The sequence below is a fragment of the Thalassophryne amazonica genome, chromosome 4 (genome assembly GCF_902500255.1).
Source record: "Thalassophryne amazonica chromosome 4, fThaAma1.1, whole genome shotgun sequence".
NCBI classification, from domain to species: Eukaryota; Metazoa; Chordata; class Actinopteri; order Batrachoidiformes; family Batrachoididae; genus Thalassophryne; species Thalassophryne amazonica.
Window position 1 is genome coordinate 76,157,034 of NC_047106.1, and position 13,340 is coordinate 76,170,373.

At 41.6% G+C, this 13,340-nt stretch overlaps 1 protein-coding gene across 1 annotated transcript in view; it reads right to left on the reverse strand.

Moving 5' to 3' along the window:
- si (sucrase-isomaltase (alpha-glucosidase)) overlaps positions 1-13,340 on the reverse strand; it is a 309,027-nt gene that overhangs the window by 83,261 nt on the left and 212,426 nt on the right. Inside the window, exons 28-33 of the mRNA XM_034168783.1 lie at positions 9,816-9,928; positions 9,426-9,551; positions 899-1,027; positions 470-586; positions 301-363; positions 41-157 (exon numbers count right to left, since the gene is read on the reverse strand). Coding sequence (XP_034024674.1) covers positions 41-157; positions 301-363; positions 470-586; positions 899-1,027; positions 9,426-9,551; positions 9,816-9,928 — 665 coding nt within the window. The remainder of the gene's footprint in view (positions 1-40; positions 158-300; positions 364-469; positions 587-898; positions 1,028-9,425; positions 9,552-9,815; positions 9,929-13,340) is intronic.

A 13,340-nucleotide genomic window follows, 5' to 3' on the forward strand; every position in this document is an offset into this window, starting at 1 on the left:
GACAAACCAAGTATGGCTCAAATGTTTTTAGGACACTTACAATCCAGAGGCCATCAAACTTCATGGTGTAGTCATAGAAGTCTTTGATTTCTTGATGCCACCATTTTGCTGTTTGGTTGCGGAAGAAGTCAGGAAATGCTGCGTAAGACCTGTAGATCTGGATGTGTATGAATTTGATTTGTGTCAGTCTATGGCAAATGTATAATAATGTGCTATTTCAGATTCCATCTAGTGGCAGCAAAAACATAGTTGCAATTCTTTCAATAAGTGTCTTTAAAATGATAATGGAAAATAGTGTACCTCTACTTGTGTGTCCCAGTCCAAAGATTCATTAACTATGACATTTGGGTAATCAGGCCACACCTACAAACAAGAAGACAGGATGTGTATCCCTCTTTATGCTTGAGTGGTTTAAATTTTTTTTTTTTTTTTTTTTTTGCCATGTGATTTTATACACCTTCCATCATACCTTCCCCCAGACGATGTCATCTTTAAGCTCTTTTGGCCATTTGATGAAAACATCTTGTTGTTCACCTCTGTCAAAAGCAGGGTAAGATTCTGTCTCATTTCCTGAAATGGCTGGATCCTGAAGTAAATTCAACACACATGTAATCTTTTAAATTAGAACACTTCATACAACTCAAGCCAATAGTTGATATTAGTAAGAGTATATTTTGAAGAGTAATTATTGGCTCCAACCAGTGAAGTTTTAGTTTAGCTCTTATCTGTCAGTTTGTTGGACTCATTTGAAACATTATTCAAAATGAGGTGAACTGATATTCACAAAATTATGTGAGGTTGGGGCTAACCCACAACAAATACCTCCATGAGACTTTTCACAGTCTGGGTTTTTTGTGATCACAAATATACAAATACATTTTTTCAGATGCATAATTACCAGAATGAAGATGAACCTCATCCCTTCTGATCTCATGCGGTCAACCAGGGCAGGCAGGCCGCGAAAATCATTGTTGAGACTAAAGTCCAGTTGGCGTTCCATGTAGTCAATGTCTGCATACTGCACATCCTGTAACACATACATTCAAAATTAAATGTCATCTTCAACTGACATTATTTAATTAGATATTTCAAAACAAAAAGGGAGTCAACTCGTAATATGGGCATGTTTAATTCCAGTTTTTGATGTTGGATTCTCCCTATGATGCTGCCCTCATGGACACTGTTTTCTTTTGAAATGATTACTTGTGTACCAAATCCAGTTCCCTGCTTTTGTCTATGATATTGCTTGCTCCAACCCAGATGACATTGAGAATACAGCACTACTGCTAGTAGTTGTCTTGGCCTTCATTCCTGTTTAGCAGTAAATAACTGTTTGAACATCCCATCAGTGTTGTTTTCTGCTCAGGGGTCTCCAGTTTTTGCATTCAAAAATGGTTGGTATTTCTTGTTAAACTTCCAAAAAGGCCCATAATTGCACATCTGGGGCCTCATTTATAAAACAGTGTCTAGGATTCATATTAAAAGTACATGTACAAAATAAATAAATAAATAAATAATGGCATATGAAAAAAGCCCCCAAACCATCTGATTCATGAAACCTTTCTTATGCATTCCTGCAAGCAAAACTGTCTTTATAAATCACATAATATGCAGAATTGCGCGCACACAGATTCACCTCACACCCCGCCCTCTACACACGCACATTCAACCATAAATTGGCAGTGCAAGACACCTAATGAATATGCAGGTAAACACAAGAAGCCCAACATTTCTCCAATCACAGCAAGATAAGCCTATAATATAAGTTCTTCTGGGTTGTCCGGGTGTCTTGGTGGCTTTCCTCACTCTTCTCCGTCTTGCACATTCACTCAGTTTTTGAGAAATGTCAACTCCATGCAGATTTACCACCGAGAGCCATACTGTTTTATTTCTTCGTAATTGATGTAAATAAAATCCAAGACATATTCAGTGGCAGCTTTACCATCAGAGAGCCTCATTTACAACTACCACAAACGATACCAAACTGTCATTGGGGCAATACACACTCTCCCTCTCCCTCACTGGAGACATCTCTACTTCCATTGGCACACCTCCCCCCAGAAATCCTAGCAGCAGCCCCATCCTCTTCCTGCTTCCCCACCTCAATACAACCTCCTTCATACACCACTGTGGACCAGGTCAGAGGACAGCTGAGGAACCTTCATCACAGGAAAGCAGTAGGCCCAGACAAGGTGTGTCCCAAACTACAGAAGACATGAGTGACTGAACTGGGAGAACCACTACAACATATCTTCAATCTTAACCTGCAGCTAAGGAGAGTGCCCACCTTTTGGAAGACATGCAACATTCCAGTTCCTAAGAAGATCCGGCCCAGTGAGCTCAATGACTTCCGACCAGTGGCACTCCTTTCACACCTGATGAAGACGGTGGAATGGGTCTTCCTCAACTACCTCAAATCCCAGGTGGAACACGCCCAGGACTGTCTGCAGTTTGCATATCGTGCAGGTGTGGATGATGCCTTCCTCTACCTGCTACAGTGAAGATTCTCTTCCTGATTTCTTGAGTGCCTTCAACTCCATCCATCCTTGTGCTTCAGGACAAACTGAACAGGATGCAAGTGGACCCCTGCCTTGTCACTTGGATCTCCAGTTACCTCACAGACAGGCCGCAGTATGTCAGGCTGATGGACAGCAGCATTGAGCAACCCAGGACACAGTGCTGGTCCATCTTCTCTTCACCCTGTACACCACTGACTTCAACAACAACTCTAACCTGTGTCACATACAGAAGTTCGCAGATGACACAGCCATTGTTGGATGTATCAGAGATGACAGAGAGGAGGAGTACATGAGCCTAGTGAAGGACTTTGCTGCATGGTGTGACACAAACCATCTACATCTTAAACCCCAAAATCAAAGGAGCTGGTCATTGACTTTGGAAAGTCCAGACCAAGTCTGTGACCAGTTCTGATCGAGGGAGCTGAGGTGGAGGCTATGGATTCCTACAAGTACCTCTGGCGGTGGCCAGGCAGCAAACTGGACTGCATAATGCACACCAACCACCTGTACAGGAAGGGACAGAGCAGGCTGTACTTCCTGAGGAGGCTGCGGTCATTTAACATCTGCAGGAAACTCCTGTAGATGTTCTACCAGTCTTTAGTAGCCAGTGTCCTCTTTTATACCATGGTGTGCTGGAGGGGGCAGCACATACAGGAAGGACACATCCAGGCTGGACAAACTGATGAGGCAGGCTGGCTCCATGATTGGCATGAAGCTGGACCCTCTCGTTCGGTGGCAGAGAAGAGAACACTAGACAAACTGCTGGACATTATGGACGATGCCAGTCAGTTCTCTATCTCTTACACCGTGCACTTACGTACTTGTATGTGTGTGTATGTGTGTGTGTGTGTGGAGGGGTGCATTGTGAGGATGTTGTTCTTTGACTTCTACAGTGCTTTTAATACAATCCATCCCAGCCTCCTGCAGGATAAACTTAACATCATGGCTGTGCACGCTCACCTTGTATGCTGGATTTCGGACTGTTTGACCAACAGGCCACAGTTTGTTCGTGCTGGGGGCTATAGGTCCTCCACATTGATCTGCAGCACTGGAGCTCCTCAGGGCACGGTGCTCTCGCCCCTTCTCTTCACCCTCTATACTGCTGATTTTCAGTACAACTCAGGTGCATGCCACATGCAGAAGTTCTCTGATGACACTGCAATTGTGGCATGTATTAGGGAGGGTGAGGAGGGGGAGTACAGGGGCTTGGTGGAGGATTTTGGGAGGCGGTGTCAGCAGAATAAGCTCTTGCTGAACACCACCAAAATGAAGGAGGTGGTGCTCAACTTCCGACGGAGGCCAACCTCTCTGCAGCCCATCATTATTGATGGTTTGGAGGTGGAGGTGGTTTCCAACTATAAGTACCTGGGGCTGCAGCAGGACAACAGGCTGAGCTGGACAGCCAACATGGACGCTGTGTACAAGAAGGGATAAAGCAGGATGTACTTTCTTAGAAGACTGGCTTCTATTAGTGTCATTTCGAAACTTCTGTACGTTTTATCAGTCCATTGTGTCCAGCGTCATTTTTTATGGTGTTGGGGGGGGCAGTTCTGTGGTTAGACTGGGTCTGAACTCTGTAGAGAAGGTGGTGGAGCACAGGATGCTCTACAAGATCAGGGCGATCCTGTCCAATCAGAACCACCCACTGAACTCGGTCTTCTCTAACCAGAGAAGCACCGTGAGCAACAGATTCCTCTCAGTGAGGTGCTCCACTGAGAGAATGAAGGACTTGTTTGTCCTTTGTGCTATCAGGCTGTATAATGCAGCCACTTTAGCCAGGAGCAGGAGATGTGAGCCGGAAATGCTGTAAATGTCCCATGTAGTGCCTTAAAGTCCTTCTCCTTTTTTTACTTGAATTTTATTGTGCTGTACTATTTATTGTTACTTTTACATGCACTTTTAATATGTGTTTTATTTGTGTGAATGGGAGCAACAGACCACCACATAATTTCCTTTGGGATTAATAACGTAATTATCTATCTATCTATCTATCTATCTATCTATCTATCTATCTATCTATCTATCTATCTATCTATCTATCTATCTATCTATCTATCTATCTATCTATCTATCTATCTATCTATCTATCTATCTATCTATCTATCTATCTATCTATCTATCTATCTATCTATCTATCTATCTATCTATCTATCTATCTATCTATCTATCTATCTATCTATCTATCTATCTATCTATCTATCTATCTATCTATCTATCTATCTATCTATCTATCTATCTATCTATCTATCTATCTATCTATCTATCTATCTATCTATCTATCTATCTATCTATCTATCTATCTATCTATCTATCTATCTATCTATCTATCTATCTATCTATCTATCTATCTATCTATCTATCTATCTATCTATCTATCTATCTATCTATCTATCTATCTATCTATCTATCTATCTATCTATCTATCTATCTATCTATCTATCTATCTATCTATCTATCTATCTATCTATCTATCTATCTATCTATCTATCTATCTATCTATCTATATGTCTGTCTGTCTGTCTGTCTGTCTGTCTGCCCGCCCACCCACCCACCCTCTGCACACAGTCATCAGCAATCAGAGGAGCTTCTTCAGCCACAGACTGCTCCTTTCCAAGTCCCAAGGACCAACAGAGTAAAAAACTCCTTTGTCCCTCAAGCCATAAAACTTCTCACTCAAGGGGAGCAGAAGTAACATGAAGACAGACAACGGGAAGGAGAGGAACAGTAGTAGCCAGTAAACCAGTACTGATTAGTATGTCTGGCATTTATATTTTTGTGTATTTGTATTTATATTTCCAAACTGTTTTTACTTTAATTTTTGGCACTCTGTGTGCTTCTTACCCCGTGTGCTGCTATACAATGCTGCTGGAACCTCAATTTTCCTAAGGGAGTCTTCCCAAGGGATCAATAAAGTTATATCTAATCTAATCTAATCTACATGGAATTAAGAACAGGCGTATGCAAACTTTTGATTGGGTCATTTGGGTAGTTTCTGTTGTTATTATGATTTAAAAAGAGGAAACAGTTGTTTGACAATAAATGGCTTCACCCAACCACTAACAATGAGTGAAAAACAAAAAAGTTTTTGTGTTATCATTCACATTCTATGAAAAATGGCAAAACAACAAACATTCTGCCAGGGGATGTACACTTTTAAGTGCATCTGTAAATTAATGATTTTTTTTCTTTTTCTTTTTTTTTGAGCAACTGTATCATTCAAACATGAATCTGAAGTTCCACATTCTGAAAGAAGTATTGGATTTGGTGAAAAACAGTAGACTGTTCAATATACAATGGAATGGATTTCAAATGCAATTAGAGGTCACATTTGATTACACTCGACTTGGTATACTTCATGTAAGAGCTGTCGTCAGTATCTCCACTTTGTTCCACACTGATGTCTGCCTTTATCAAATTTAGTTGATGTCATTACTGTCAGCATGCTGTGAAAGACATCAGAGAAATGGACAGACACTGTGTAGTGTTTGCCTCAGTCTATTCCAAAGAGAGCATGGCTATGTACTGTATAACAGTGGACAAAAACAAAAACAAACAAAAAAAACAGTCCAATTACTTTATGTTAGAGGAAACTAATGCAGTTGAATCATTGTATCCAGACTCTGAGGCTCCAATTTTACACCCAGCAAAGCAAATGCACAACACAGCATGTCATTGCAAGTTTCAACTCACATGGTTGTTATTGTGTTATTGTCATGCCCAGCACCCACTTTGTTTCAGTGTACAATGTGTGTGTATATATATATATGTATATAAATTAGCTTTATGTCATTTTCTATACCCACATACTCCAATCAAGGGTCAAAGTGGGGCTGGAGCCTACCCTGCAGTCATAGTTCGACAGGCAGGGTACACCTGGACAGGATGCCAGTGTATCACAGGGCCACATATAGACAAACTAACTCACTCAGACACACACACACACACACACACACACACACACACACACACACACACACACACGCACACACACACATATGCAGTCAATTTAAAGTTCCCAGTTCACCTAAGCTGCATGTGTTTGGAAGTGTGAGAAAGCTGGAGCACCCAGTGGAAACCCACGAGAACGTGCAGACTCCACACAGAAAAGAGGTGGGAAGTGATACCAGAACCTTGTTCCTATGAGGCAACAGTGCTACCACTAATCCACTGTGCCACCAGCTTTCATTCATTCATGATTAATGCATTATTTTTGTACAAGACTTTCAGTTAAAGCCTAAAGACTTCACTGCTGCATCATTTCAATTCCATTGTGGCAGAGGACAGAGGCAGAATAAAAAAAAATAAAGTGACACAGTCCAAATACTCATGTGTTCTCATGTTTACTCAAACTTGAATAACTCAGAATTGTTCCTGGTGTTCCAGACCGAACAGTCCGCCCCTAAAAATCGGTCCGCCTTTTGCATCTGCGCATGCGTCATTTTGGACCATAGCAGCACTTCTGACACAGAGTCTATTCGCCCAAAACAATCAAATGGATTAATGGGATTATTAACCATCAAATGATAAAATTAAAACCTCTTAAATCATTCTAAAGTCAGTTTTAAGCAGAAATGAGGCCATTTTAAGGAGGCAAAATTCCATGGCACTTGGAAATGTCCGACGCACAGTGAATGCATCAGGCAGCAGCTCATTTAGCCAGGGCGCTCTGATCGCTCCTGCTGCCTTTTCTGATGAAATAATGCTGAATTTATGTGGAAATGATTGTTGCACAAAAGCTTCAGATATCTGATGCTGAGATAGATGACGACTGGTGTGCAGTTTGAAGCAGAAACAGGGTGATAATCCATCAGGGGGACCAATTTTTAGGGGGACTGTTCGGTCCGCAACACTGGGTTCTCAAACAGGGAGAACTATGTCAAAACTTTCTGAGGAATGGTGGACATGTGGAGGTTTTCTGCACCCACATAGTAGGATGTAGAGGACACGGTGTTGCAAGAACAAGGAACTAAACCACTTCACTCTACGGAGCTGTTACTCCCATCAGTGATCTTTTTCTTGCTTTGCATATAGATCCACTCCATCAGAAAATCCCAACAGTAATTTTTGGCTTTTATCATTTTTTATCAGGATCACCACAGTGGATGCAATATATATCTGCATATTGATTTTGCATGTTTTATGCAATATAACCTTCCTGACAAAGCCCCACATTACATGGAGTATAGAAACAAGTGCTTTTGAAGTAGAGAGCTTCTGCTTTGGAAACAAGTGCACTAACCGCTCAAAAAAGCAATATGTTTTGACAATTTATTTCATGTTACAGTCAAAGCACACCCATGATTAATTAATAATTAAATGCAGTCACTTTGCTCTCTGCACCTTACTTTGTGAGGTGTTTTGAACATGCTACAATTGAATTTGCACTACATGCTTTTAGACTGTGCACTACAGATCCACAGAAAATTGCCCTGAAGAGAACATGAATACTCCCATGTGTCGAGCATTGCCCTTCGGTACAGTGCACCAATGCAACCGTTGTCTGAGTGTTATCTTGATCATACACTCAACAAAAATATAAACGCAGCACTTTTGGTTTTGCTCCCATTTTGTATGAGATGAACTCAAAAATCTAAAACTTTTTCCACATACACAGTATCGCCATTTCCCTCAAATATTGTTCACAAACCAGTCTAAATCTGTGATAGTGAGCACTTCTCCTTTGCTGAGATAATCCATCCCACATCACAGGTGTGCCATACCAAGATGCTGATTAGACACCATGATTAGTGCACAGGTGTGCCTTAGACTGTGCACAATAAAAGGCCGCTCTGAAAGGTGCAATTTTGTTTTATTGTGGGGGGATACCAGTCAGTATCTGGTGTGACCACCATTTGCCTCATGCAGTGCATCATATCTCCTTCGCATAGAGTTGATCAAGTTGTCAATTGTGGCCTGTGGAATGTTGGTCCACTCCTCTTCAATGGCTGTGCGAAGTTGCGATGACGAACTGGAGTCAGGTTGAGACCCCGATGAGGATGACGAGCATGCAGATGAGCTTCCCTGAGACGGTTTCTGACAGTTTGTGCAGAAATTATTTGGTTATGCAAACCGATTGTTTCAGCAGCTGTCCAAGTGGCTGGTCTCAGACGATCTTGGAGGTGAACATGCTGGATGTGGAGGTCCTGGGCTGGTGTGGTTACACGTGGTCTGCGGTTGTGAGGCTGGTTGGATGTACTGCCAAATTCTCTGAAACGCCTTTGGAGACGGCTTATGGTAGAGAAATGAACATTCAATACACGAGCAACAGCTCTGGTTGACATTCCTGCTGTCAGCATGCCAATTGTACGCTCCTTCAAATCTTGCGACATCTGTGGCATTGTGCTGTGTGATAAAACTGCACCTTTCAGAGTGGCCTTTTATTGTGGGCAGTCTAAGGCACACCTGTGCACTAATCATGGTGTCTAATCAGCATCTTGATATGGCACACCTGTGAGGTGGGATGGATTATCTCAGCAAAGGAGAAGTGCTCACTATCACAGATTTAGACTGGTTTGTGAACAATATTTGAGGGAAATGGTGATATTGTGTATGTGGAAAAAGTTTTAGATCTTTGAGTTCATCTCATACAAAATGGGAGCAAAACCAAAAGTGTTGCGTTTATATTTTTGTTGAGTATATTTGGAGGTACATTCTAAGCTATTCATTGAAATATGTATTTTGTGATGTGATACTCTATTTGGAAAGAAAAGCAAATTTCATCATTTCACAATCTATTGACAAGCAAATAATTAAATAAAAGCTGCTAATATTACACACCTGCAAAAATAAAAAAGAACATCTTTTGAGTTTGTCATTGAAATGTGAAGTACTAATTTGTCCTGTTGTAGCCTTTGCTGTGTGCATATGGATTTCAAAATTTGCAGGAAGTTTTTCCATCTGACTTACATAGGGTATACCTGCTGCCACCATGTCACTGTATAGATTCTCTATCTCTGAGTCATTTGCATAACCATAGCGACAGAGCTGGAAGCCAAGAGACCAATAGGCAGGTAGAACAGGTCGTCCAATCAGCTGTTAAGGAGAAAAACAAACAAGGAAGTCAAAACTATTCATCCCAGAAAAAAGTTGTTTTGCCGCAAAATGGGACAATGTCCATAAAGTGTTTGTTTGACTGTGTGTGAGCGCATGCATGTGTGTGTTTAGATTGGCAAAATGAGAGTGTTCAATGAAGCGAGCAACTCCCAGATGCTGCAGCTCATCAACAGCGGCCTACGGCCAGATACAAAACACACACACGATGCCACTCACAAACAAACCAATACCAAAAAGACTTACTTGAGTATACTCTTGCACCACCATCTCAGGAGTAGGTCCCAAGACCATGTAGAAATCCAGGATACCTCCTACAGTCCGGTATGTCAGTGATGGAATAGGCTGAAAAGTCACATCTGAACACAAAGCAAATAAGAAAAGTTTGTAGCTCTAAAATCTTTACGATGGGGATATGTGTGCATTCTGTGTGGCACATGCATGACTGACTACTTCAGGAGCAGTGGATGTACAGTGCATCTGGAAAGTATTCACATTGCTTCACATTTACCACATTTTGTTATGTTGCAGCCTTCTTCCAAAATGGAAGAAATTATTTTTTTTCCTCCAAATTCTACATGCAAGGTGGAAAGAGGGTTTTTTCTTTTTTTTTTTTCAAATATGTGTGTATATATATATACATCCCCTGGCAAAAATTATGGAATCACCGGCCTCGGAGGATGTTCATTCAGTTGTTTAATTTTGTAGAAAAAAAGCAGATCACAGACATGACACAAAACTAAAGTCATTTCAAATGGCAACCTTCAGGCTTTAAGAAACACTATAAGAAATCAGGAAAAAAAATTGTGGCAGTCAGTAACAGTTACTTTTTTAGACCAAGCAGAGGGAAAAAAATATGGAATCACTCAATTCTGAGGAAAAAATTATGGAATTATGAAAAACAAAAGAACGCTCCAACACATCACTAGTATTTTGTTGCACCACCTCAGGCTTTTATAACAGCTTGCAGTCTCTGAGGCAAGGACTTAATGAGTGACAAACAGTACTCTTCATCAATCTGGCTCCAACTTTCTCTGATTGCTGTTGCCAGATCAGCTTTGCAGGTTGGAGCCTTGTCATGGTGGACTATTTGCAGGCCATGACATTGAACCTATGTGTCTTTTTGCAAGGAATGTTTTCACAGTTTTTGCTCTATGGCAAGATGCATTATCATCTTGAAAAATGATTTCATCATCCCCAAACATCCTTTCAATTGATGGGATAAGAAAAGTGTCCAAAATATCAATGTAAACTTGTGCATTTATTGATGATGTAATGACAGCCATCTCCCCAGTGCCTTTACCTGACACGCAGCTGCATATCATCGACTGTCGAAATTTACATGTTCTCTTCAGGCAGTCATCTTTATGAATTTCATTGGAACGGCATCAAACAAAAGTTCCAGCATCATCACCTTGCCCAATGCAGATTCGAGATTCATCACTGAATATGACTTTCATCCAGTCATCCACAGTCCACGATTGCTTTTCAATAGCCCACTGTAACCTTGTTTTTTTCTGTTTAGGTGTTAATGATGGCTTTCGTTTAGCTTTTCTGTATGTAAATCCCATTTCCTTTAGGCGGTTTCTTACAGTTCGGTCACAGACGTTGACTCCAGTTTCCTCCCATTCGTTCCTCATTTGTTTTGTTGTGCATTTTCGATGGACAACAAAATGGACCTCAGAATGGGGTGACAGTTCATTTTTCAGCAGGACACTGACCCTAAGCACACAGCCATGATGTCAAAGGAGTGGCTTCAGAACAACTCTGTGAATGTTCTTGAGTGGCCCAGCCAGAACCCAGACCTGAATCTGATTGAACATCTCTGGAGAGATCTGAAAATGGCTGTGCACCGATGCTCCTCATCCAACCTGATGAAACTTGAGATGTGCTGCAAAGAGGAATGGGTAAAGCTGCCCATTGATAGGTGTGCCAAGCTTGTGGCATCATATTTAAGAAGACTTAAGGCTGTAATTGCTGCCGAAGGTGAATCAACAAAGTATTGAGCAAAGGGTGTGAATAGTTATGCACATGTGATTTCTTAGTTTTTTTGTTGTTGTTGTTGTTTTGTTTTGTTTTTTTCCAAAAAATGTTTTTCATGTTGTCATTATGTGCTGTTGTGAGATGAATTTTGAGGGGGAACAAAAGAATTTCCTCCATTTTGGAGAAAGGCTGTAATGTAACAAAATGTGGAAAAAGTGAAGTGCTGTGAATACTTTCAAGCTGCACTGTAAGTTAAAGAAATTTGTCAAAACAGTGAAAACAGGACTGAATGTATTTTAATTCTCTGTCCATATTAAAATGTTTCTCAGGCAGTAATTCAACTGACAATACTAAATAACTACTGACTACAGACATATACAATAGTATTTCTTCCATGTGATTAGCAGGGCAAACATAGGCACTAATGGAGTCAGTGGATGAGATAAGAAAAATGTTACTGACCCCACAGTGTGGGAAATCACTTCCTGCAGCAACAAGAATTGTACAATAGTAAAAAAAAAAAAAGAAGAAAAAAATTAAAGTAAGGTGACTAAAGTATATTGCAGTGTTTGCTGGTGAGTGCATAAATACTAGTATGGATAGATTATGTGAAAAAAATAGAATGTAAGTGAGTATGTGTGTGTGTGTGTGTGTGTGTATGTGTGTGTATACTTATGTATAGATATGTTAAAATTATTGCACAGGATAAATTGCACAGTTGTTATTATCCAGTCAGACTGTAGTTGGGATGAATGACCTGCGGAGGCGTTCAATTTTTCACAGAGGGTGCCGCAGTCTCTTACTGAAGATCCTGCTTAAGGCTCCCATAGTCTTATGTAAGGGGTGAGAGGGGTTGTGCATAATTGATGTCAGTTTAGCTAACATCCTCCTCTCACCCACCACCTTTATGGGGTCCAGAGTATATTCCCGGACAGAGCCGACCCTTCTGACTAATCTGATGAGTCTTTTCCTCACTCACTCATCACTCACTCATCTTCAACCGCTTTTCTGGGTTCGGGTGGCGGGGGCAACAACTCCAGCAGGGGACCCCAGACTTCCCTTTCCCTTGCCACATTGACCACCTCTGACTGGGGGATCCCGGGGTGTTCCCAGGTCAGTGTGGAGATATAATCTCTCCACCTAGCCCTGGGTCTTCCCCGGGGTCTCCTCCCAGATGGACGTGCCTGGAACACCTCCCTAGGGAGGCACCCAGGAGGCATCCTTACCAGATGCCCGAACCACCTCAGCTGGCTCTCTCTCTTAGCGGTCAACAGTGTCCTGCACATGTCAAAGGACCTCAGTCTCCTCAGCAGGTGAAGACGACCTGGTTCTTCCTGTACAGGACATCTGTGTTGTGTGTCCAACCCAGTTTGTTGTTAAAGTGCACACCCAGGTATCTGTACTTCTGCACAGTCTATGTGTCCAAGCCCTGGATGCTCACAGGCACAATCTGAGGAGCCTTCCTTCTGAAGTCAATCACCATCTCCTTTGTCTTGCTGGCATTGATGCACAATTGGTTTCCGTTCACACCAGGCCACAAAGTTTGCAATGACCTCCCTGTACTCCAGATCATTCCCCTCAGACACATGTACAAGGAAGGCTGTGTCATCTGAAAAATTCTGGAAGTGACCACTGTTTGTGTTGTAACTGCAGTCTGATGTGTACAGCGTGAAGAGAAAGGAGAAATTATGGTACCCTGTGAGGCCCCCATGCTGCATGCTGCCACATCAGACACACAGTTGTGAAGCCTCACACACTGTGGTCTGTTGGTGAGGCAGTTGATGGTCC